General features: G+C 37.9%; 1 protein-coding gene and 1 non-coding gene across 2 annotated transcripts in view; both read left to right on the top strand.

Annotated features, from left to right (window-relative positions):
• Nucleotides 1-4,652: 4,652 nt before the first annotated feature.
• LOC127214547 (melanoma inhibitory activity protein 2-like) overlaps nucleotides 4,653-27,146 on the top strand; it is a gene marked incomplete at its 3' end in the record, with an annotated part of 82,654 nt that continues 60,160 nt past the window's right edge. Inside the window, 9 exon segments of the mRNA XM_051174930.1 lie at nucleotides 4,653-4,739; nucleotides 9,147-9,278; nucleotides 10,619-10,644; nucleotides 10,740-10,824; nucleotides 12,367-12,438; nucleotides 13,628-13,732; nucleotides 14,928-14,999; nucleotides 16,310-16,414; nucleotides 20,687-20,809. Of these exon segments, the coding sequence (XP_051030887.1) occupies nucleotides 4,722-4,739; nucleotides 9,147-9,278; nucleotides 10,619-10,644; nucleotides 10,740-10,824; nucleotides 12,367-12,438; nucleotides 13,628-13,732; nucleotides 14,928-14,999; nucleotides 16,310-16,414; nucleotides 20,687-20,809 (738 nt within the window).
• Nucleotides 7,764-7,885, top strand: LOC127214549 (small nucleolar RNA SNORA26). The gene has a single exon (XR_007833859.1). It is a non-coding gene; the product is annotated as a small nucleolar RNA SNORA26 (small nucleolar RNA).

Raw genomic sequence — 27,146 nt, forward strand, 5'->3', positions numbered from 1 at the left:
GTTTGAAATTTTAGTAATTGATATAGTTTCAATATATACTTATATATGTATACTTAAAACTGAGCTGTAAACAGAGAGAACAGTCTGGGAAGAGTTTAAAAGTTAAACAATACAGCAACACAAACAATGCTGTCTAAAAGGACATGTACTCAGCTCAGTTAGTAGAGTACTTAATGCAGGAATCTCTAGGAATAATGCACACCCACCACCACGCCTACCAGATATAAATAGTTGCTCATTCCTGCAATACCAGAATTGGCGAAGTAGAGGCAGGAAGGCCCAAAGTTCCAGGAAGTCTTGAGTTATACAATAAGTTTGTGGCCAGCCTAGGCTACAAGAGCCCCTGTCACACAAATACCCAAAGAAAGAAATCCACTGATTACTGTGTACCTTACCTACCAATGGGTAATCGACTGTTGAACTAGATTCAGCATGCTTTCAACCAACACTCAGTTGGGTCTTTGGGATTCTGCTCTAAGGGAGGAATGACAGTTTCTTGACACCTAAGAGTATTTCAGGAGATGATGGCTCACCTGGAGTGGTATGGTACTTCTAAGATATAGTTCTAGTTCTAATTCAGGCACATAGTCTTTGGTAAGTCTACATCAGAGCTTTCTTTAATCACAAGAGTGGAGAGGCCTGACATGGCACGTGATCTATGGACAAGAGTGTAGCCAACAGAGAAAATGCTCTAGTTAAATTGCCTTCAGCAATGTGAACTTTATCTTGTACCCATGTTTAATTTTCTAAATTACAGTGCCAACGGAACAAACAGATTGTGTATCCGTATGCCTGTGATTATGTCTACTTCTGATATATAACTCACTTTTAAAATTATACTTACCTCTTACTATGAATAAAGATAATTACCTTTACCTGAAGGGAGAGAAGTGGGGGTAGGGGTGGGTACTTTCTCAGGTTCTTGGAGAGCATCAGAAGGGCAGAGACTGCATCTTCTGAAGCAGGACCGTTTCAAGGGTTCTTTACTATTAGCTGTATAAGTTGTTCACTAAACACCTGTTTATCATTTATCTTTGGTCTAATGAACTCATTAATAACCCACATTCACATGGAGGTAGAAAAAAATAAGTTATTCCAATGGTTTGAAATTAAAATCTTATTGAAGAATGTAGTTATTGAATTAGTAGGAAAACTAACTCCTTATGACTGGACAGATCATTTCAAAAAAAAGCTGAGAACTGATCTCTGTTAGATTACAGCACACTGACTTAGCCCTGACAGGGAGGTGGGGGAAGTAAACACAGCAAAGACACAGCACAGAACTACAAAGATGTGTTTGTCATTATGGATTTAATCACAAGAAAGCAACTTCTCTGTCCTGGGGTCATCTGCTGAATGTTATTCTCATCCAACTTCTCCTTTTTAGTTGTCCCTCAACTCACTTGGAAGGACCACAAATTAAAGGGCAGCCATGTATGTGAACACCAGACACATGAGTGGTTAAGGGAAAAACCCTAGGTGCCACTTGGTTAATTTCTGGTTGTTTTAAATTTGTTTTCTTTCACAACACATGGAAAGCAAATCTCTCTCATGAGGCAGTCTGAATTTCTTCATCTCACTGACAAAATGACTCTCCTCAGTGGTCACTCACGAAAAGAGTATAACTTTATTCTATTCATGCAAGACATGCAACTAACATTAACCAAAAAACTTCAAATATTTTGATCCCGACATTGAGGCTTTTTTCCAAACTAGTTGACATCCACCCTCCATTACAGGCCCTTACTATTTATATTATGGTTGGTAAGAAATCCAGATATTGAGTATAGCTAATTGTCTATGTAGGGAATTTACCATCCCAGAGAGTGCAAAAAGGAAAAGAATATCATCCCTAGATAGTAAAGTAATAAAACATAGCTGTGAGTGTAGCTCATGTTAAAACACACATGGTTCTTGATCCTTTCTGTAGCACACACACACACACACACACACACACACACACACACACACACGGCCAAACAGACAAGTAAAATAGGAAAAATAATTCTATTGTTCCTTCATTTCACTTAAATTTGTTCATTTGACTGATCAAATAAAAATAATAAATCAAATTCTTATGATCTGATTCATTAGGCCTTGAGATAGCCTTGTGGGTAAAGATGCTTGCTGTCAAAGCTAAAGGCCTAAGTTAAGTCTTCTAGACTTACACAATTCAAAATTAGGAGGGAACAATTCTAATCCTAATTTGGCCTCTGACCATATGTTTACAATGGCAAGGGTTCACCTGCCCACACAGATACTGACAAATAAATAATTAAAAGTGTAGAAAGAGTTCACTTAATTCTTCAAGACAATATGTAAACATTTGCTGTGCTCGCAAGTTTTGTATATCAGTGAAAGAATTCCAAAGGTGGAGTGTTCCTAGGACTCAGGAGACCATCTAAAAAGAAGAGGATCTTCTTGTGTTTATGTGAACATTGAGGTCACATTTGAGAAGTGTTTGTTATATAAGAGACACTATTGTGAAGCAATTTGCAAATATTATGCCCCCTCTACACAATAATCCTGAAGCACACACCAAGGAAATAACAGAATTATGAAGAGTTTTGAAGAATTATTGGAGCTGGATTTGAAAAGTCATATGTGCTTCAATGTGTAGCTCTTGATGTTTGTGGAAACTGATTCAAATAAGATGTTCAAGTGAACACTGAGAAGTGAAAACAATAAATAAGTTAGTAGTGCAATTCTTGGGATGGAGTAACAGATTGGAGATGGGAATTCAAAGCAGAAAATATGGAGGTCAACAGAGCTTGTATTTTAACATAAATGAATACTCCCTCGGGGTAATACCAAAAACTACTAATAAAGAATAACTTTTTGTGGTATATATCATCATGTCTCCATCTCCAAACTAAAGGATTATAACAGCTATTGAAAATCTATTAAGAACCAATCAGGAGTGTCACAGGCTTTTATCCCAGCCTTTGAGGCTGGGGTATGCGGATCTCTATGAGTCCAAGACCTGCCTGGTGTATAAGAGCCGGTTCCCAGGCAGCCTCTGAAAAACCTGTTCCAAGAAACAAAAAAAAATTCTACTAAGAAAACTATGAAAATGAGTCATCAAGAATGAAACCAGATCCAAATTATAAAGGATCTCAGTCTGTTCTTCACTACCTTGCCAATATGCCATGTTGACATTTTCTGCTTAGTGTATTTGAACAGTGTCACTACTGGCCTACAGCACACATGCACTGGAGTTTCAGGCTTCTTCTGCATGTAAGAAAGCTTAGTTGGGGCCAAAACCCAACACCAGTCAGCCCTGTCCTAAAACCACATGGCCCAAAGTGATAAACTGAATTTGGGCAAGTATAGGTGGTACCTAGTTTTGCAACTTGGTGTGGTTCAGTGAGCACAGCAAACACAGGTAGCTCCCAGAACTTCCTTGAGGACAATTAATACTTATCAGTTGATTCTTCTGTTCAATCACCCTGATGGTAACAACTGGGGAAATGAACTGACACATCAGCTCTAACTTCCAATTTAGGGAAAAACAAACCAAATTTCTGTTGCTTAAAAACTTTAGATGGTCTATTTTATTTGTTTGTTTGTTTTTGTTTTCTTTTCCCACATACTTTGCCAAGTTCCTACATAGTTTTCTTGGAGGAAATTCAAAGCAGTCGTTATATGGAAGCACATGGAGCAATGAAATGAGACCTGACACTGAAAAATAAAAAGACATTTCAGAGCAGTGACTCTCAGGTCCTACATTTGAGATACACAAAAGCATCAGCTTATTTCATGAGGCCTACAAATAGGATGCTAAATAGGGCAGTGCTGAGCAGAATGTCTCCATCTCCAGGAATTAGTACACACACACACACACACACACACACACACACACACACACACACACACACACACACACACCCCCCACACACACACACACACACACACACACACACACACACACACCCACCCACCCACCTACCTACCTGCTATTAATTCCGAGTCAAGAAAGGATATTTCTTAGGAGTCAAGTGGTATAACTGGGCTGATCACAGTGAGTTCGAAGTGTGAATGCGTCATCGTCTCTTACGTCAGAGGCCGTTTTCTGACACTGATTATGACGGAGGACGACATCTCTGCGTAGGAGCGTTTCCCCCTAGCTACTACAGTGTGGCTTTTGGACTGGAGAGGATAGGACAGAGCGTGATAGTAGCTGTAACTTGGGGGCTGAGCTTTCACTCTGGGGCTGTGCCAGCCCTCGGAGTGTAGGGCTGTAGCCCCAAAGTTGGTGCTTCAGCTTTTAGTGTTCCATAGGGGAGTGTTTTTTTTTTTTTTTTTTTTTTTTTTTTTTTTTTTTTTTTTGACTTGATAGGACAGAGTGCGATAGTAGCTGGGGATAGGGGGCTGAGCTTTCACTCCGGGGCTGTGCCCCAGGCCTCGGAGTGTAGGCCTGCAGCCCCACACTGGGTGCTTTAGGTTTTCTTGCTCCAGCTCTCCAGGACTCTGGTGCTGGAGGTCAGAGTGCCAGCGTTGACGCGTCAACTGAGATAAGGAGGTGGAGAGGGCAGTGGTGCCAGCCGGCCCCAGAAGCCTTCCCTTTCCCAGTGTCCCACTGACTGTGCTCTGCTCTGCTGCTGTCCATCTGTCCAGCTGCAAGGCCCCCCATGGTGGGCACAGGGATGGCGGTGCCTCGTACTGCCACCGTGGTGTGCCCATGGAGGATTTTTGAGCTGCTGCCAGTTCTAATTATCTTCATGTTCTGTGAATTTAAAGTAAGTAGTGCCATGCTCATGGTTCATTTGCCCATGAATAAAATGCTCTATGGAGGTTCTAAATGAAATAAGGATTTTGGTCATTTTCATCATGTTGGCTGTTTGGGGAGAAAATACACAAAATTAATCCACAGTTGAAGTCTATTGCCTATAGAAGTACACATGCAAAATAAGGGAAGGGAGTGATTGTTTTTCCTTGGGTTGCTGGCAAAGTCTTTAGACTGAGCAAATAAGTTTCAGTAGATGAGGTGTGAAAACAGCATACACAGGAGCTCACAGCATAAGTGAGCCAAGGGCCTGATGTGACATGATGCTTACTGTAGACCAGTGGGTCTCAAGGATTGCTGTGGGGTGTGAGATCCAGCACAGGCTCATCAGTGGTGAGACCCATAGAAAAATGTATAGATATTCCTGATAGTATGAGAATCAAATGTCAGGGGGAAAAAACACAGGAAGGAGAATTGATAGGGATAAGGATAGAGAAGTTGGTCCTAAATGGGGCAAGAAGAAATAAGAGCTAAAATGAGTGTGACTTTCTTGATTAGCTGCAGAGAGGGGTGGGATGTGTGAAGAATCTGGAATAGTCCCAAGTTCCTGGCTCTGTCAGCTAAGTTACTGAGATGTGCCTTATGGGAAGAGAAGCATATTGTAGATGAGAGATGATTTCAGATCACACACATCTCCCTCAGAATCCACAATCAGGGCCTAGGGAGATGACTCAGTGCGGAAAGGAAAGTGCTTGCCATGATCTGGAGTAGGAGCCCTTAAGGCAATGTAAACGCTGGGTGGAGGTATGAATAGAGGAATCCCAGGTTCACTGGTCATCAGTTTATCAGAGAATGTGTGAGCTCTAGATTCAGTGAGAGACTCTGCCTTAGAAAAATTGAGGTAGAGAAGGAAGACATTACAACAGCAGCCTCTGGCTTTTCACATAAAATACACAGGCACCTAGCAGTTACCAACACTTATTTCTGATAAGGTTGGGGGTGAGGACCACGGAGGGATTTTGCAGACTTGGCTGGATTTTCTGTGGTTCAGTGGGCTGTGTGGATGTGTGTTGCATTTTGTAAGGGAACAATTCTCTCCCCTTCAGGATGGTGTTAGCTATGAGTCTTCTATTGGTGCTGTTTGTCAGATTGAGAAAAGTAGTCCTAGTTTGCAGTCTCCTGATGATTAGACGGTCGATTTTCTTACATGTTTTATTACTATCTGTTGAGATCTTCTTTTTCTTCAATTCTTTTACTGTGGATTATGACATTGATTTTTTTAACTGAGCATTACATTCCTTTCTGTGTATATATGTGTGTGTGTGTGTGTGTGTGTGTGTGTGTGTGTGTGTGTGTGTAAATCCAAAGCCCCAAGAGTCGGTTTTTTCCTTCTACCACATTGGTGATGGGGGGTCAAACACAGGTCCTGAGGATTGGTGGCAAAGTTTTTACCTGCTGAGCTATCTTCCTGGCCCAATAATATTTAAAATTTTTATTTAGATTTATTTATTATATATAGTATGTTCTGTCTCCTTATATCCCTGCAGGCCAGAAGAGGGCACCTCATTGCAGATGGTTGTGAGCTACCATGTGGATGCTAGGAACTGAACTCAGAACCTCTTGACAACTAGCTAATGTTTTTAATCATTGTGAGATCTCTCCAGCCCCTGCCCCCTCATATTTTTTTACAAGGTCTTTTATGACTATAAATTTTCCTGTTACACACTGAATTAGTTGTTTTGTGTAAGTTTTATGTTGCATTTTATTATTTTTTTTAAAAACCTTTTATGTTCATGGATGTTTTGCTCTTGCATGTATGTCCATGCGTCACATGTTTGCTGTGCTTAAAGATGCCTTAACGGGTGACATATTTCCCTGGAAATGGAGTCATAGATAGTGGTGAGCCACCAAGTGGATCCTGGGAAACAAACATGGGTCATTTATCTACAAGAATGACAAATGCTCTTAACTGCTGAGCTCTCTCTCCAGCCCGTCCTGTTTTTTGATAACTAATTTTAACCCGTTGTAATCAGAGAAGATGCTTCTCGACATGGGAATTTTTTAATTGAATTTTTACTATTTTAAACTATGTGTATGTGTGTGTATGTGCTTGTAGCTTCAGCTGCCCAAGGAAGCAGCAAGAGGGCATCAGATCTCACAGAGGTGGAGTCATGGGCAGGCACTTAGGGACTTCTTGACATGGATTCTGGGAACTGAAGTCTGCTCCTCTGCAAGAGCAGCAAATGTTTTCAGCTGCTGAGCCATTTCTCTGGGCTTGGCCATGTGGTTTGATTATTTAAAGAAACAAAACAAAAAACAAAGAAAACATTGAGGTGTGTTTTAGCTTAATGCCTGGATTTTTTCTGAAGAATCTTCCATGTACATTTGAGAGTGAATGTATTTTCTGCTATTATTGCATAGTATTTTGGTAGTATGATAGTCTAACTTATTTGTAGTGTTTTTTACCGTGTTGTCTTTTCATGCTGACTCACTGAAAGTGAGATCTAAAAATAACTAACTACTGTTGATGAACGGTTTGTTTTATCCTTACTTCAACAGATTTACTTCATTTTATTGTTCTCTTGCATAAAATCCTACATCTTAAAGACTGAGCTAGCCTTTTCCATCACATCTTTGTTTCTAGTAACAGTTTTAGTCTTAGTCTTTTTTATCTGCTATCAGAGGAGTCTACTTGTTTATGATCAGTTAGTATTGGGGTCTGGTAATAAAGACTAGAATAACCCACTGAGGGAAGATGGATTCAGGAAGAGGTAAAATATGCAATTAACTGCAGGCCTTACTCTGTGAGGTGTGGAAGAATATTTTAGAGGGTATGTGGAGGGCTTGGATATACATTCATAGTCTCTGGAGTGAGATAATGGAAATATTTGCCGTGCCTGAATATCTATCTATTCTTGTGATCCTAGAGGCAAATCGTTGGTATCATTGCCTTGCAACATGATATCACACTTTTTTGTATGTGGCTCAGGTGAGAAAGAGAGAGAGGACCAGGATAAAATATTTTCAACCCTTTTCTGAGCCCTTGTAAGGTCAGTCCTGTACCTTAAGGATCCAAAACACAAGGTTAAAGGAACTCTCCATGAAACCCAGAGCAGAGGCTGTGCACCTACACTTTGGATCCTTTCTGGAGTCACAGATGTAAAAAGGAAAATAACGATACAGGGAATAAAAAAAGAGGATACTATTGCATGTATTTTTTTTTTTTTTTGGTAGAAGTTAATAAGCTGTAGATAGCAGCTTGTAAAAGGTCCTTGTCATGTACTAGCATAAAACAGGTTTTATAGATAGTAATTATCTAAGGATTTGTTGTTCATTTTGTCAGACCCCAAGGAGAAGACAGCTGTGGAGTTTCTAGATGGTATATGTTGATGCCTGGAAAGAGTCAAGCCCATCATTTCTAGGGTTGTTTTTGAAAGAACCATTTTCTTTTTTGGGCTCAAACTGCATTAATTTAACTCAAGAGACAGGAAGGAAGGGTTTATATCCCAACTCTGAAGCTCTGTCAGTAGTTTCTTATCACTCTCCCTTCCTCAGAGGACAAGCTGCAGATCAGTGTTTTTCCTCTGCAGGAAATGTTTTTTCAAACCCAGTGCATATGGATAAATCATGAACTTGAACTCAGGGAAAAGAACCCAACCCAGATCATTGATACTTTTTTTTTTTTTTTTTTTACTGGATTTTAAAAATCTTTGGTAGGGACGGTGTCCCTCACCCATCTCCTAAATAAATACATTGAGATTTATTCTTACTTAGGAATGGCTGGCCTTATCTCAGCTGTTTCTAGCCAGCTTTTCTAAATTAAATTATCCCATTTCTCTTTATGTGTTGCCTCTGAGCTCTTTTCCCTTTATTTATTCTATGTGCCTTGCTTTCCTTCTTACTCTGTGACTGGTGCCCTTGGTGTCCTCCTCCTCTTGTCCCTGGATCTTCTCTAGGTCTCTCCTCCTATTTATTCTCTCTGCATGCCAGCCAGCCCTGCCTATTTTTCCTGCCTAGCTATTGGTCTGTTCAGCTATTCATTAGGCCAATCAGGTGTTTTAGACTGGCAAAGTAATGCAGCTTTACAGAGTTAAACAAATGCAACATAAAAGAATGAAACACATATAAAATATTCCATAATGTTCTTTTCTTGATACTATATCCTTATCCTTTAACTCTCCTGGAGTTATGCTCTGTGGAATCTCCCCATAACTTCTGTTTGAAAACTACTGTTTCACCATACTTAGCCCCTCAATAAGAACAATTGTAATTTACTAGAAACATGTTTGGAGGCATTCTGCTTTGTATTTTATGGTAGCCCATTCAATATGAATAGAGTTGGCCACAGCCACCTGTGCCTGTCTTTGTACCAGTACTGTTGAAGAAGCATGCTTATAAGTTTATTTTCTTTGTCTTGAAGGTTGTGGCAGCAGTGCCTGAAGATATGACAACAAGCTTTGATCCTAGTGAGCCATCATTAGAATCGCTGATATGTGTGGTTGCCATTGGACTGCTTACCATTTTCTTATTTCTTTGGAGAGGATACCGATCAGTAAGTAACTACTTATAGTATGTGAATGGTCATTCTAAGTTTTTTGTTTTTGTTTTTTAAGTTTATTTCCTTTTATGTGCATGACTGTTTTGCTTGTATGCATGTGTGTGTGGTACGTGTTCCTGGTCTACAGAAGTGATTAGTGGGCCATTGTTGGATGCCTGGAGCTGGAATTACTGATGACTGTGAGCTATAATGTCGATGATGGCATTTGAATTTTGGTCCTCTACAAGACTAACAAATGTTCTGAGCCATTTCTCTCTAACCTTCATTTTGTGTTTAGATTGAACATCTAATTGGAGAAACTTGTTATTTCAGGGAAATGAGTTAGGTCTTAGTGTTCTGAGTTATGCTAACAGGTGGTTTTTAAAAACTGAACAGAGATTAACAGAAATATTTTTATGTAAGTGTATTTTAAAGGATTTTATTGTAGGGATACTACACACTAGTACTAAAGCCCCAACTTTCTTTCTTTCCCTTTTCTTCTTTAAATTTGGGGTGTCTGTGATTGTTTTTAACAATATTAAAAAGTTTGCAGGTGTATCTACTTCCCAACTAAGAGTAAAAATCGCCACTTTCATGGCTCTCCTGGATCCTATATTGCTTTTTCCTATGGATCCTATATTGCTTTTTCCTATGCTAACTGTTTTTAAGGAGGGAGTCATAACATAGCCTTTTCTTTCTGAGACTTCCTTTTAGATGTTGGCCTTTGTGCTTCTGACTGACTTCATTTCTAATATCTTCATGGTTTTTTCTTCCTTACCTTCTGCTTACATATATCCTACTGGTTTTTTTTTTTTTTGTCATTTTTTTTTTCTTCCAGTTTTCTGTCTCTGTTTTCTAGGTGGCATGAGTGTTCTTGTTTGCGTCCCTTGATCACTTTACCCTATCCCCACTGTTCTCAAGGGTGGATTTATCCCTTCCTTATCGAAAGCTGAAGTATGAAGAAGAAAAATACTAATGAGTTTTTTTAGTCAGTCAAGGTCTAGAGTCCAATGATATTTCATATATTTTTATTTTGATTATTAACCGTAGGAGATTTAATAATGGTGGCTCCTTAAAATACTTTGTTTTAGAGCCAATATATGCATGGGAAACATGGACTTAAGTCTTTAGAATAAGACTGTTTCAGAGCCTTTAATATGATAACACACATGATACCACACAATGGGAGACCTTACTATATAGCATTGTTTTCATTTGAAATAGAAGGCTTTCCGGTAATTTATTTACCATAAGGCCATAAGAAAGTTGGCATCTTAAAGCTGGAAGTAGAAGTCAGATAGATTTGCTTGAAGATATATTTGTTTTAATGTAATTTTGTTAAATTTTTGTTTCAGATTCAAAGCCGACTTTATTTGAGTAAGTAGTCTTTTTTGATTTTAGATCTTGTGATTGTATATAATTTAAAGCGTTTTCACACTTTAGTCATAATAATCTTTTCTTTGCTTGCTCAGTAAGAGAGAATAGACTGGCTGTGGAACTTGCAATGGAAATCAAAAAGAAATGTGATCTGATTGACAAAGTGTGCCTTGCTCAAGAGGAGGTAAGATGTGTTTGAAAATACAATCCATCACAGTGTGGAGCTTAATTGTTCTCCATGGGTTATTGCCTGCCATCAGAGCTTTGTTTCAGACCAGAGCTCTGTTGCTGCTCAACTTCATCACTTAGCCATTCTCTTTGCAGCCACCCTGGTGATGTGTAGTGTTTACCTTCCCTGACTAATTTGTCAAATCACCTTGATTTGCTTATTGCTCATTTAGATATTGTAAAATTGCCTTTTAAGTCTTTTACACGTTAAAAGATGACTTTATTTTTATTGTGTGTGTCTATTTGTGTCTATGTGTGTAGGCGTGTACCAAGAAGGCATTTGTGTGGTGATCATAGGATCATAGGACATGGAGGAGTCACTTTCCTCTTTTTATTACGTGGGTCCCTAGGATTGAACTCAGGTTATCAGTCTTGGCAGCAAGCTCCTTAACTACTTACTGAGCCATCACACTTGCCCATTTCCATCCATTTAAATGCACTCATAATCTTTCTCAGTTTATGCCATATAGATTAGGGCCTTTGCTTTTACTATTTTATGTCGTATATAAGAAAGAGTTTTGTCAGATATATGGATTGTAAATCTCTTCTACTCTGTGGCTTACATTTCTGTTTTGTTCAGTGTCTTAGAAGGTAGAGGATTTGAATTACAATTTAATGTAGTGTAATGTTTCATGAGATTTTTTTTTTTTTGCTTATCAAGGATGTAAAGGTACTTTTACTTGTTATCATGTAGAGACTTTATTTACTGTTTTCATTTGGGCATGCTAGGGCTACTGTGACAAAATACCTTTAGCAGCAGAAGTGAATTTCCTTACAGTTCTTGAAATGAGTCCATGAAGATATAGCCAGGCTTTGCTTCCTCTGTGACATGTCCCTTGACTTTAGATATTGCTGTCTGCTTGTTATGTCTCTCTCTGTCCTAGTGCTCTCCACATAGGATACCAGCCATATTACATTGCAGTCATCTTAAATCCCTCATTTTAACCTAGCTGTATTTAAAGGCTTTGTCTCTAAATAACACAAATTCTGAGGTGCTGAGACAGGGTTTCTCTGTGCATCACTGGCTGTCCTGAAACTCACTCTGTAGACCAGGGTGGTCTGAAACTCACAGATTTTATCTTCCTTACTTGCCTTACTTATCACATGATATAAATGTCTGATAGCCAGTTACCACATATTGTTCTACTGACAGACTGGAGAAGCCATTAATCTGTTCAGGGGATAGTAGATGACTCACTTCTTTAGATCCACTTTAGTCACACTTGCTGTTAGGGTTTTCAGCCCCAGCAGATGTGGGGCAACTTTGGTAGTCACAAAGGAAACGTTCTGCCATATGTTGCCTTGGCTGGTGGTTGTGGCTTGTTTGTAGACCTGGCTTTCCTCAGCACAGTGTTTAGATTGCAAAACTAAGCTCATAAAATCCAAGGGTACTTTACATGGTGGATATAAATTCTGTTTCCTTCTTTGGTGTCTATTTAGATACAAGTTGAGATAAAATTTGTATTTTTTTCCTCATGTGTTCCCTTGTTTTATTCAGTATGAAGGCTTAGAGTCATCCTTAAAGGAGGCCAACTTTGACAAGGCATCAACAGAAGTACAGAGTTTGAAGGTAAAAAAAAAAGTATGATGTAAAAGCTAGGGAAAAGGTTCTTATTAGAAATATCTTGTCTCCCCAAAAATAATTATGTCAGAGAAATATGAAATTGTGTATCTGGATCTTACAATGTACAGAAAAAGTTAGTGGAAACAGAATAGTTGTAGGTGGCATAAAATATTTTAAAACATAACAGTTTTATCTCTTGTCATTAACTTGTTTTGAGGAATACAAAATCAGTTTATCAGAAGCTATAGATTTATAGAAAGAAAGAAATTCTGCATTCTGTACTCTGGTGAATGGATTGGAAAGACAATTCCTACTTTTGACATAGTTTGCTCCAGGAAAGAGACATAGAAATCTCACAAATTTAAGCATAGTAGCAGACAAGTAAGTTGTGACCATATTGTTTTTTCTTACCATGGTAGTAGATATTTACTAAAATTAGAATTGAGGTTTACATTGTAAAGAGTGGCATGGTGATAAATATTTAATCCCTTTCTGTGCATCAACCCTTGTCTACACACTCCATCACAGCCAGTTTTCAGTCCATAACCATGATTTCACAGAATGGAGAGTTTAGGAGAGATGGACAGTTAACTCTCCTGATTCAGAGGACACAATGACTTGTCTTAACAGACAGAGTATGATGTGATGAAGTGCCTCAATACTCTTTGCAAGTGGAACGGTTATTAAAACTGAGTTGTGAGCCTGTAGAGTAAATAGAAGTAGCCTGCTCCTACCAATATAAAACAGAAAAAAAACTTTTCCCTTAGATTATGTGTTCAGTCCAGTATGTCAGTTCTGTCATCCTCTGTCCTGAGTAGCAAGTCTGTGTCTTATGATTTAGAATGTCCTTGTAGAATCTGCAGGGAGTTTAGACTCCAAATAAACTCATTAATTTTTCTTTATTTTTACATAAAAGTTTTTTTGGAATGCAACTGTTTTAATTCCTTCAGTGGGTATTCATTGTTTTCCGTGGTTAACTGGTGTGCACCTAAAATACTTACACTTTTTTTATAGAAGTTGCTGGCAACTGTTAAACCTGTTGTTATTTTAATATTTGAGAAATGAAAAAACGTATAAAGTGTTTATAAATTTGAGTATACTCATCTGATTTTTACCCTACACTCATCTGATTTTTACCCTAACTAAAAATTCTTATGTTTGGCTTGTTTAAGTTAGCTTTCTATTTTAGGCAACTTATAAAAATCTAGAAAGAGATAAATCTAAACTTGAAGAAGAAATATTACTTATAGAGAAGAAACTAGAAGAAGAGAGATCTAAACATCATGAAGAAGAGGAATTGGTGAGTCTTATATATTCCAAGAGAATTATGAATCTTACCTATAAATTAAATATTGATTAAAATATTATATGTGAGCCAACCATAGTGGCACAAACTTATAATACGAGCACTTGGGAGGAAGAAACAACAGTTCCAAGCTATCCTGCCCTGAAATGTAAAGAAACTCATGTATATAAAAAATGGAATGCAGGCTGGGCATTCTTGACAAATGCCTTTAATCTTAGCACTCTGGAGGCAGAGGCAGGCAGATCTCTGTGAGTTTGAGGCCAGCCTGCTCTACTGAATGAGTTCCAGGAAGGTTCCAAAGTGACACAGAAAAACCCTGTCTTGAAAAATCAAAAGAAAAAAATGATGTAGAATAATATGAGAACAAAAATTTTCACATCTGATCTGATCTTTTCACCTCTTTTATTTATTTGTTGTTATGTTTTGTTTTTTCAAGACAGGATTTCTCCATGTAATAGTTCTGGCTGTTGTGAAACTCACTATGCAGACCAGGCTGGCCTGGAACTCACAAAGATCCACCTCCCTCTGCCTCCTGTTTTCTGGGATTAAAGGCATGTGCCAACACCTCCCATCAAACTTTTACTTTTTAGATGTTATGATGAGTGGCTTGTGCATATTCCTGTATTCTTATTGTTTATATTCATTGACATAGTATTAGAATATAGTCCTGTATGTATAAGTGAGGCTGGCCTAAAACTCATGACCTTCCTGCCTGTGCCTCTTAAGAGCTGGGGTTACAAGTGTGCACCCCCACACTTGGCTCGCTTGTTATTTTAAATGGAAAATTTCAATATTTACGTTGGAAGTAACCATAAAGAATATAACTTGAATATTCATAGTGAAAAATATATGACATATATAATATATATATATATATATATATCTCATTTATTTTACTTTAAATTCTGGATTAAGCAAAATCTTGATGTGTGTGAGATTATTTAACATACGAATTAGTGGGTTCACCTTAAACCTGAAAAGTTCTATGATGTATTGCTTTTGTAAGGACATCATGTGATTACATAATTTTTAAAATCCTTGTGAGCACTTGGAATGCAAGCTGACAAGGCCTCCTTATCTGGCCTCTCCCTTTTATTAACAGTAAATTAACAATGTACCTCACTAATGCATGTTGTCTTGGAGCAAAATGGACTTATTAAATACTTACTGACTGATACTGTCTTTTCAGATGAGTGACCTTTCAAAAATGATCCAGTCTCTAGCAGATGAATCACAGTCTGTCAAATCACAGCTAGCTGAAGTAAGTTAAGTTGAAATAAATTAGTCTGTCACTTCTGAAGACCATTTATGTTTCATATTATTATTAGGTATATTTGTCAGAGTTTTTTAGAGGAACAGAACTTATGAGATGTCATCTATCTATCTATCTAAATAGATATCTATCTATATATTGGGTATTTATTAAAGCGATTTCCAGGCTGTGTTCCACTCAGACCAGCAATGTCAGTCTACCAACAGAGAGTCCAAGAATCCAGCACTTTCTCAGTCCATGAGGCTGGATATCTCACCTGATACTCAGTATACACTGGAATACCAAAGAAGTAGGCTGTAATGCCAGTGAGGGTGAGGACCAGCAAGCTTCCTCTTCCATGTCCTTTAGATAGGCTGCTGCCAGAAGGTATAGCCCGGAATATAGGTGGATCTTCCCACCTCAAAAGATCCAGATTAAATGTGGGTCTTGCCACTTGAAATTATTTAATTTAGAAACAGTACTCACAGCTTCCTTGGGTTTTAGTTAATTCCAGTTATCATTGATAACCAAACAGCCATCACATTAGGTAATAAAATATTGTTAGTATTTGAAATGTAGCCAATCTTAAATATGCATTTGTTTTAATGTGTTACTTTGATTGAAATTCATTTTCCTCTAGATATATTTAACCTAGGAATGTATCTGAGCACTCTTGAAGTTGTGTAACATGTATCAATAATAAATAGATTTGCTTCCTGCTGTATAAAGTTTAGGTCAGGAGACAAAGTGTAAGGGGTGTGGGGTCTTTCTCTAATATCTACTCCTACACTAGTGAGCATGGAAGAGAGAGGTCACCAGTGGACTGTCCTCCTGAGACCTCCAGAAAGCCTTCAATTCTAGTTAGAGTTTCTTTTCTAAAATCACAAAGTGGGCAGGCAAGCAAGCAAATTTTTCTGAAGTGTACATGGCAGTAGCAGGTTGCTACGGGTGACAATCCATTCTTTCAGCTATTTCTCCAGGTTATTCCCTTCCTGGTAGCAAGTGAAGCCATGTTTGGCAAATAGGCAGTAAAGCAGTGTTTTAAGTAAGCCGCTAAATAAACCAATAATTCTGTAACTAATAATTGTTCTTTTCTATTTCAGTAGTTAACAAAATGGTCTGCATTGTACATGGAAGGTTCAATAATTTGTTCAAAGTCATGTGGCAAATGACTTTGTCTATCAAAGTAGTGTTGATACTGCCTCTGCTGTAAATAGTGGAATGTTTTGGCTTTTGCTTACATTTTATGTTCTTCAGAAAAGACATAATCAGGGGGCTTTCTGCTTAATTGTTATAAACGGTGTATTTCTCTTACTTAGGCCAAAACCACACTAAGAATATTTGAAATAAATAAAGAACGACTTAAAGGAGTAATAACAGATACCTTGAATGAAAATTCTCAACGTCAGGAAAGCGTGCGTCAGGTTTGTAGACTACAGATATTTTTTTTTTTAGATATGAATATAGCCTTTGATGTTGTGGGTACTCACAAATGAACCATGTGTGGAGTTGTGTAGTGAATGAGTAAGCTTATGAGAGCAGGAAGTCTCCCCTGCAGACTCCCATAAAGGATTTAAAAGTGTGTTCTTCCATCTGTCTTCTCCCCTGATAGAAGGCAGTCAGAATTTTTACTCTCACAGGAGACATCGGCTAACAGGATTCCTCACAATAAAGACTGCAGTAAGAGTTAACAGATTACCAATTGGGGTGCTAGAGGAGGGAGGAGTTCTTGGGTAATGTAAAGTGAAATCTTACCTTTTATCCTCACCCTCCTCTCTCCTAGACACTAACCCACACATGCTCTCGCTGCTGTTGTCATAAATCTGTTTGTCTTCCCAGGTCCCAGGCCCCTTCCCCTCTGTCTCTTTTCTTCCTTCCTTTCCCTCCCTTGCTGTCTCTCTTTTCCTTCCTTTCTATAGTGTGCATATTGAGATGGGGGTGTTTGTGGGGGTGTGGTGTGAGACTTTGACTGTGCACAGGTATGACATGTTGTTTGTCCTTACCTTTACTTTGTTACAGACATACTGTCCTTTTCCTCTTGTGGAAACGCTTTTACTATCTTCCCAAATTACATTTTCTTCTTACAGTATTATGGATCTCTGAATAGTAGTCTGTCTGACTTGACTATATATCCTGAGTTGCCCGACGTTTTATTTTACTACTTGGCTTCCTGTAATGGATATTTGTACTCTATCTCAATGGAAATGCCAATCACTCAACTACGTTGGCTAATTTGTTCATTTACAATTCTATTATTGTCATTATTGTTATTTTTTTTTGAGAGTGTCTTGTATTGAAATTCAGGGTGACCTGGAACTTACTGAGGTACTCAGTCTCCTAATTGCTGGGTTCAAAGTTATGTGTGTGCCTACTGCCAGATTTTTCCTCTTCTATTTTTTATTTTAATTATATGCATGTGTGTAACTTGATTGTAGATATGTGCACACAAGTGCAGGTACCTTTGGAGGCCACAAGCATCAGATCCCCAACATGGTCTGTAAGGGGAACCAAATTCAGGTCTCGTGAAATAACCATAGATACTCTTGGACTCCTTCATTTTCTTCTGGGGGCCATTTTTCTTGGAATCTTAGATTCTCCTAGTCCAATAAGAATGTGTAATGAGTGGCAGTGGTGTCACATACCTATTTATCCCAGCACTGTGAACAGAAGCAGGTGGATTTCTGTGACTTTGAGCCCAGCCGGGTCTACAGAATGAGATGCTGGATAGCCAGAGGAACCATGTCTCCAAGAAGGAAAGAAAGGAGAAGGAAGGAAGGAAGGAAGGAAGGAAGAAAGGAAGGAAAGAGAAAGAGAAAACAAAGAAAAAGAAAAATGTGTTCTATAGATCTACTGGGCATTTTTGTCCTGATACTACAGTTCACTCAGCAGCCAAGGATTCTTGTTTCCTTATCTTAAATGTTCTGTTTCCTGTTTCAAAAGAGAACATTTGTGATTAATTAACTTGTTTATCTTTCAGATAATAAGGTACAGTAGGTAATTTTAAAAGGCAATTGCATAGCTGTAAAGGTCTTATTTTTCCATTTTTAAAAAGATTTTATTTTAAAATTAATTATTATTTTTTTTAATTTTGTGCATGTTATATTTGTGTGCATTTGTGTTCATGATTAAGGTGCTCTGAAAGGCCAGGGAAGGATGTTGAATCTCCTGTACTTGGAGTTATAAGTGGCTGTGATGAGCCCGATATAGGTGCTGGGAACTGAACTCAGGACCTCTTGGAGAACAGTGCATGGTATTAACCACTGAGAAATTGCTCTAACTCCTTGTTCTCTTTCATGTTTCTGATATTTCAATACTTATTTGCACTTCTTGGTGTTTTGATTCTGCTTTTGTTGTTGTTAGTGTGACAGGGTTTCTCTGTGTAATAGTCTTGGCTGTTCTGGAACTCACTATAATCTCATGCAGGTCTCAAACCAGGAGATCTTTCTGCTGTGCTGCATTTTTTTTTTTAAATAAAATTTTGATATTGCTGCATTGTCTTCCCTTTCCATGTTTGGTTTTGAAACTTGAATGATGTGTTGATTATGGGACCTTCTTTGCTTGCTGCCCTTTTTTTTCTTCTCGAACATTATCTTTCTGTTGTCTCTGGCTCTCTGAGATTGTGTGATGATGTGTCACATAGGGTTTCATTAATATGTTGGATTCTTACATTCTGGAAACTCTTGAAACTGTGGGTTACTAGAACTATTTATTGTGACAATTTAAATTTTGTTTTTTTTCCTTTTTATTTAAATTTGAAAAAATGTTTTACATGTCAATCCCAGTTCCCTCATGTTCCCATTCACCCCTATAACCCCCACCAAAACCCACCCTATCCCCTTTCTGCTTCTCAGGGAGGGTAAGGCCTTCTGTGACCAAATAGCAATCCAAGAAATATTGGAGAGACTAACTTTAAAGCCCTTCCATATAATGATATTGACGACTACCTGATTCGTTGAGTGTGTGTGTGTGTGTGTGTGTGTGTGTGTGTGTGTGTATTCATTTGTTCACGTGGATACATATGTGTAATTGTGTGTAGTGACTAGAGGCCTTAATAGTGTCAGGGATGGTCCAGTTTATTTTTTTAGAAAGAATCTCTCTAAGTAATTCTGTCTATCCTCGAGCTCCCTATGTAGATCAGGATGACTTTGATCTCACAGAATTCCCCCTGCATCTGCCTCCTGAGCACTGAGGTGAAAGGTGTGCATTGCTGTGCTGGACAACATGTCATCTCATTGAGCTGGTTGGCCTTAAATCCAATTAGAAAGTGGTTGCTTACTTTAATAACACTTATGCTACTGTGGTACCATAAGCCACATCTTGCTGCTGGGTTGTTATTTCAGCTTGTGTGCTTCACAGGTAGGTGACATTGATGAATATGTTTGGACTGCTGTATGCATAACACCTTACAGCACTTTGAAGCTTGCCAGTAGGGATGAAACATTCAGCTATATGTATGCATAAATGAAAAAAAAACGAGATGAGTGGCAGAAAATGTGATGTGTATATGCATGTTTGAGAGAAGACAGGTACAGGGAGGTAATAGGAGAGATATCAGGAGCATGTGTATACTTCTGTGTGTTGGTATGTGTGTATATGTTCAGGCATGTGTAGGGACTAGAGGAGGACATTAGATCATATAGAATTACAGGCACCTGTGAGCTACTCAGTGCAGGTGCAGGGAATTGAGTGTGGGTCCTCTGCAAGAGCAGTATGTGCTTTTAACTACTCTACTGTCTCTCCAGTTCCCTAATTCTTCCCTTTTGGTTTCCATTCCTCCCTCTACTACTACTGCTTTCAATCATGAGCCTCTCTGGATTGTGTCAAGTCATCTTATTTTAGGATTTTCTAACTGGCTTATGTTTCTTCTATTGTCTGTGGATTGTTTGGTCTCACATGTGTTCCTTCTGTTTGTCCATTTTCTTTTGGGGTTGATGCCTTCTCCTTTCACATCTTTGTTCTATCATCTCAGGTTTTAGAAAACATTGTGGTGAGGACTCCTGTGTTGATTGTCCTTACTATAATAAAAACTGAGTCATCCTCACTTCAAAGTCCTACCATGTATACCAGGCTAAACTGGAACTCACAGTGCAGTTCAGGCTCAGATTATCTGCAGAATATATATATATCAGATTATATATATATATATATATCAGAATATATATATATATCAGATTATATATATATATATATATATATATATATATATATATATATATCTGGGCATTGGTGGCACATACCTTTTTTCCAACACCTGGGAGGCAGAGGCAGGTGTATCTCTGCTGTGAGTTCCAGGCCAGCCTGGTCTACAGAGTAGGTTCTAGGACAGGATCCAAAGCAATACAGAGAAACTCTATTGGGAAAACAAAACAATCAAACAAAAGTAATGAGATGTACCAGAGTATTTAGGGTACAAAGATAGAAAGAATTGACTAGATTTTTCATACAAGTATGTGTCAAAATCGTGTACTTGATTAAAATTTTCCTTGTAAATCAATTGAAGAATATTTCTTATTTTATAGTCTTCTGCTTTGAAAGTTCTTTATAAAAAGGAACCACATCTGAGTCCCTATTTAAGTAGCAACCCTATCTTTTTTAAATATCATTTAATAACACATTTAGTATCTTTTAATGATATTGAAAAAATTCTTCTAAACATTGTGCTATCTTTCACATCGTTGTTATTGTTTTCCTGTCAGTATTTAGAAGAAGCTAAAGTCATGAAAGAACAAATGAATCAACTCAATAAACAGAAAATAGCAATCGAAGTATCCAACGTACAGGCAGAGCAACTCCTAAAGGTTAAGGAAAATCAGATCAAGGTAATGGCTTGTTGGGTTTAGTCACTAGTTGGTCACAATTTTATGCTTAATTGTAAATTCAAATAATTTTAACAGCTTTTATTTGCTATTGTGTCTTTTTGTTACATTTCAAATGCTTCTAGAACATACATAGATTTGTAATATATATGTTAACACTCCATGTCTTTGTTCGCCAGTATTTTAGCCTAGTGTTCATGAATAAAGAAATAAAATAATGATTTTTACCTTTTTGTTATTTTATATAACCAATTCCATTTAAATGAAAACAAACATTAGACAATATTTGGGAATTTGGGCATCATTCTTTCCAAACTACTTCCTGCTAGTAAGGGGCTCTGACAAGGTAATTCCAAGAAGATGCAGAAATCCTGGCTGTAGTCTGTAAGTATGCTTTGTCCAGCTGTTTTGAATGTAGGATCACCTGGTACTCTGTTTCAGGCAGTCTGGCTTTATGAAACCACATTAGTCTGGAAGGAATCCACATCTTTTCATTTTCTGTGGAAACAAAAATAGAAATCCTTTTCCCCAGTAACTTGTCCTTGAGCTTAAATTTTGGAGTCAAAGCATTTTTTTAATTTAATTTATTATTTTACATGTCCATCCCAGTTCCCTCTCCCTCTCTGCCCTCTCACATGCACTCTATCCACCAGCAGTGGAGGAGTGTTCCCATTTCTCCACATCCTCTCCAACATGAGTCATCATTGGTGTTTCTAATTTATCCATTGTGGCAGGAGTAAGATGGTATGTCAAAGATGTTTTGATTTGCATTTCCCTGATAGCTAAGGATGTGGAGCATTTTCTTAAGTGTCTTTCAGCCTTTTTGATTTCCTCTGTTGAGAATTCTTTCTTCATTCTGTAACCCATTTTTTAATAGGGTTATTTGGTGTTATGTTGACTAGTTTCTTGAGTTCTAAAATTTGCCCTTTGTCGGATACAGGATTGGTGAAAAATCTTTTCCCATTCTGTGGGCAGCCATTTGGTCTTGTCCACTGTGTCCTTTGCCTTACATAAGCTTCTAAGTTTGAAGAGGTCCCTTATTAATTGTTTTTCTCAGGGTCTGTGCCAATGGAGTTATGTTCAAGGATACCTCCTACTTTCTCTTCTAAGAGGTTCAGTGTGGCTGGATTGAGGTCTTAGATCAATTTGGGCTTTAGTTTTGTGACAGACATGGGTCTGTCTGCAGTCTTCTACACACCCTCATCCAATTGTGCCAGCACCATTTGTTGAAAATGCTGTCTGCACCCCATTGTATAATTTTAGCTGTTTTGTCGAAAATCAGGTGTTCATTAGGTGTGTGGGTTAATATCAGGATTTTCAATTCCATTCCATTGATCTGCCTGTCATTTTTATGCCAATAACAGGCTGTTGTCAGAACTATAGCTCTGTAGTAGAGTTAAAAATCAGGAATGATGATGCCTCCTGAAGTTCTTATATTGTATATGGTTGTTTTGGCTATCCTGTGTCTTTTGTTTTTCCATATAAAGTTGATTATTATCATTTCAAGGTCAGTGAAGAATTGTGGGGGGATATTAATGGGGATTACATTGAATCTGTAGATTGCTTTTGGTAAGATTGCCATTTTTACTATGTTTATCCCACCTGTTCAAGAGCATGGGAGATCTTTCAATTTTCTGGTGTCTTTCTTAATTTCTTTCTTTAGAGCCACAATGTTCTTGTTATATAGGTCTTTTATTTGTTTGGTAAGCATTACACCAAGATTCTTTATGTTGCTTGTGGCTATTGTAAAGGGTGATGCTTCTCAATTTCTTTCTCTGTCTCTTTGTCGTCTGAAAAAAAGTAGGGCTATTGTTATTTTTTTGAGTTTATCTTGTATACTGCTAATTTTCTGAAGGTGTTTATCAGCTGTAGGAGTTCCCTGGTAGAGTGTATTGGGTTGCTTATATAAACTATCATATCATCTCCAAATTGAGACAGTTTGAGTTCTTCCTTTTCAAATTGGATCCCGTTGATCTGCTTTTGTTGTCTTATAGCATTAGCTAGAACATCTAGTATGATATTGAAGAGATATGGAGAGAGAGGGCAGCTTTGTCTTGTTCTTGATTTTATAGGAATTGGCTTAAGTTTCTCTCCATTCAGTTTGATTTTGGCAGTTGGTTTGCTGTATATGGTTCATACTATGTTTAGGTATGTCCCTATTATCCCTGACCTCTCCAAGACCTTTATCATGAAAAGGTGTTGAATTTTGTAGAAAGAGTTTTCAGCATCTAGGGAGATGATCACATGGTTTTTCTTTTTCTGTTTGTTTATATGGTGGATCACCTTGATAGATTTTTGTATGATAAACCATCCTGCATTCCAGGGATGAAGCCTACTTGGTCACGGAGTATGATTTCTCTGATGTATTCTTGAATTCAGTTTGCCAGTATTTTATTGAGTATTTTTGCATTGATGTTCATCAGGGATATTGGTCTGTAGTTTTCTTTCTTAGTTGTGACTTTGTGAGGCTTGGGTACCAAGGTTATTGTAGCCTCATAAACAGAGTTTGGCAATGAACCTTCTGTTTCTATTTTGTGGAATAGTTTGAGGAGTAGTGGTATTAGTTCTTCCTTTAGTGTTTGGTAGAATTCTGCACTGAATCCATCTGGCTCTGGACTTTTTTTGGTTGGAAGGCTTTCGATGACTGCTTCTATTTCTTTGCAGGTTTTAGGTCTATTTAAGTTGTTTTTCTGTTCTTAATTTAATTTTGGTAAGTTATAATTATCCAGAAATTTGTCCATTTCCTTTGAATTTCAATTTTTGTGGAATGCAGATTTTCAAAGTATGACCTGAAAATTATCTGCATTTCCTCTGTTGTTATATTCCCCTTTTCGTTTCTGATTTTGTTAATTTGCATATTCTCTCTCTGCTTTTTCGTTAATTTGGATAAAGGTTTGCTTTTTCGTTAATTTGGATAAAGGTTTGTCTATCTTGTTGATTTTCTCAGAAAACCAACTCTTCGTTGCATTGATTTTTTTTTTTTTTGTATTGTTTTCCTGGTTTCTATTTTGTTGATTTCAGCCATCAAGTTGATTATTTCCTGGCATCTACTTCTACGGGTGAGTTCACTTCTCTCTGTTCTAAGGCTTACAGTTGCGCTGTTAATTCTGTTATGTGACTATCCTTTGTTTTCTTCATATGGGCACTTAGTGCAATGAACATCCCTCGTAGCAATGCTTTCAAGGTGTCCCATAAGTTCGGGTATGTTGTGTCCTCATTCTCGTTGAATATCATAAAGTCCTTAATTTTTTTGTTTATTTCCTCTTTGACCTAGGAGTGGTACAATTGCACATTGTTCAGTTTCCTTGAGTTTGCAGGTTTTCTGCTATTTGTGTTGTTGTTGAATTCCAATTTTAAAGCATGGTGGTCTGATAAGATACAGGGGACTATTCCTATTCTCTTGTATCTGTTGAGGTTTGTTATGTCACCTAGTATGTGGTCGATTTTAGAGAAGGTTCTATGTGGAGCAGAGAAGAAAGTATATTCTTTTTTCTTTGGATGGAATGTTCTATAGATGTCTGTTAATCCCAGTTGAGACATAACTTCTGTTAGTTCTTTTGTTTCTGTGTTGAGTTTCTGATTGGTGGTCCTGTCTAGTGTTGAGAGTGGTATATTGAAGTCTCCCACTGTAAGTGTGTGAGGTGTTATATGAAGTTTGAGTTTTAGTAGCGTTTCTTTTTCAAATGTTGGTGCCTTTGTATTATGGGCATAGATGTTCAGAACTGAGACTTTGTGTTGATGGATTTCCCCTACGATGAATACGAAATGACCGTCTTCATCTTTTTTGATTAATTTTGGTTTGAAGCCTAACTTGTTAGATATTAGGATAGCTATGCTTGCTTGCTTCTTGGTTCCATTTGATTGGAATATCTTTTCCCAACCCTTTACCCTGAGGTAATGTCTACCTTTGAATCTTAGATGTGTTTCTTGTATGCAGCAGAAGGATGGATTCTGTCTTCATATCAATTCTGTTAGCCTGTGTCTTTTTATTGGTGCGTTAAGGACATTAATGTTGAGCGTGAGTAAGGACCATTGATTGTTGATGCTTGCTTGATTTAGGTTTGTTGTTGGCAGTGGTATTTTGAATATATTAGTTCTTCTTTACCCTTTGTTTCTGGTGTAGTTGGATTATCTGTTGTCTACATTTTTGTGGGCGTAGTTACCTTCCTTGGGTTGGAGTTTACCTTCCAATAATTTCTGTATGGCTGGATTTGTAGACAAGTTTTGGGAAAATCTCGTTTTGTCATTAAATATCTTGTTTTCTCCATCTATAGTGATTGAGAGTTTTGCTGGATAGAGTAGCCAAGACTGGCATTCGTGTTATCTTAATATTAAAGAACATCTATCCAGGATCTTCTGGCCTTGAGGGTTTCCATGGAGAAGTCAGGTGTATTTTTGATAGGTCTGCCTTTATATGTTACCTGTCCTTTTTCCTTCACTGCGCTTAATATTCTTTATTCTTTATGCTAGGTGTTTTGATTATTATATGTGGAGGGGTCTTTTTTCTTTGGTCCAGCCTATTTGGGGTTCGGTATGCTTCTTGTACTTTCATGGGCATGTCCTTCTTCAAATTTGGAAAGTTTTCCTCGATGATTTTGTTGAATATGCTTTCACCATCTTGAGCTGGGCTTCTTCACCTTACTCTATGCCTATTATTCTTAGGTTTGGTCTTTTCACGGTGTCCAACATTTCCTGTATGTTTTTTGTTAAGGATTTGTTGGATTTATGATTTTCATTGGTCGATGAATCTATTTCTTCTAGTTTATCTTCTGTACCTGAGATTCTCTGTTCCATCTCTCGAATTCTATTGGTTATGCTTGTGCCTGTAGTTCCTGATTTTTTGCCCAGTTTTTCTATTTCCAGCATTCCCTCAGTTTGTGTTGCCTTTATTTTCTCTATTTTAGTTTTCGGTCTTGAACCATTTCATTCACCTGCTTATTTTTTTTTTTTTTTTTTGGCGGCTTTCAGTACTTTCTTTGCTTTCCTTAAGGAATTTGTTCATTTCTTCCACTTTTTGTTTGTTTGTTTTTTTTTCTCCATTTCCTTAAGGGATTTTTCTCACATCTTCTTTGAGGGCCTCTATCATTTTTATGACAGAAATTTTTAAGTTGTTCCCTTCTGCTTCCTCTGCTTTGTTGTTGTGTTCCATTCTAGTTGGTGTAGATTCCTTAGATTCTGGTGGTTTCATGCTTGTCTTTCTGTTGTTAGGTGTTTTCTTGTATTGCCGTCTTCTCATAGCTTCTTCCAGTAGGTGTTGGTGGGGTCTCCCCCTCTCTCTATGATACTTCCCCAGTGGGATTTTGTGGTCAGTGAGTCAATATCTATATCTCTGGGTAGTCCAAGCTCTATAGGAAGTCTCTCCACAGACAGGGACCCAGGGATGGGGTCAGGGCTGAGGATAATGTAGAAGATGCCACTAGCCAATGGCTCTAGTCAATGGCTGGGGGAGGAGGACAGAGGCTGAGCTGAAACTTGGGAAGTTTCTGCATGATAGTCTGATCTCACTGGAAACTGGGACTCTCCAGCTGAGGCCTCTTTCTTTAGCAGAGGCCCTGCTTTAGGGGTCAAGGATCTTGCCGGCGGCAGGAACTCAGAGTGGACTCTCAGATATAGGCGGATTTCACAAAAAAAAAAAAAAAAAAAAAAAAAAAAAAAAAAATGAAAAAGAAAAAAAAAAAGAAATATCAACAGCAGCAAAAAAATCAGTTGATGGTCTTCCAGTACTCCTTCAAAATATTTTACAACGTGTCTTTGTTTGTCTCAGTTGGACTCTCCAGCTAGTTACTTCCTTGTATAAATCAAGAATCTGTAGTTTAATTTTTTGTGGGTATAATCATGTGAGTTTTTTGGCCCTCAGAAACCAGAAAGTTTGTAGTCCCTGCAGCTGAGGTTACAGGGAGTTGAGAAATGCTAGCTATGGGTAGTGAGATTGAATTTGGGCCTTTGTCAAGATAATATCTGCTCTTAACAGCTGAGCCATCTCTCCAGCCAGAGATGTTAATTTTTTAATTGGTGTGTATTTGTATGTGCCCATGTATAGGAATGTGCATTTGAGTGCAGTGCCAAAGATGTCTATGATCTTCTCATAGATTTGTATGAATCTTTTTTATAGCTTTTGTATGTCTCGGAGATAGATGAAACACCACACAACATTTATCCCATTCCATATGTTATTGGCCACTGCATGCTTCCCACAGAGGCCAGAAGAGACCACTGGATGTCCTGGAGCTGGAGTTACAAGTCCCATCTGATGTGGGTGCTGGGAAAAGAGTTTAGATGGTTTAGTAGAGTAACAAGTCCCAAATTGCTCAGCTATCTCTCCAGTCCAACTGTAAATTAG

Source organism: Phodopus roborovskii, unplaced genomic scaffold (assembly GCF_943737965.1).
Source record: "Phodopus roborovskii unplaced genomic scaffold, PHOROB, whole genome shotgun sequence".
NCBI classification, from domain to species: domain Eukaryota; kingdom Metazoa; phylum Chordata; class Mammalia; order Rodentia; family Cricetidae; genus Phodopus; species Phodopus roborovskii.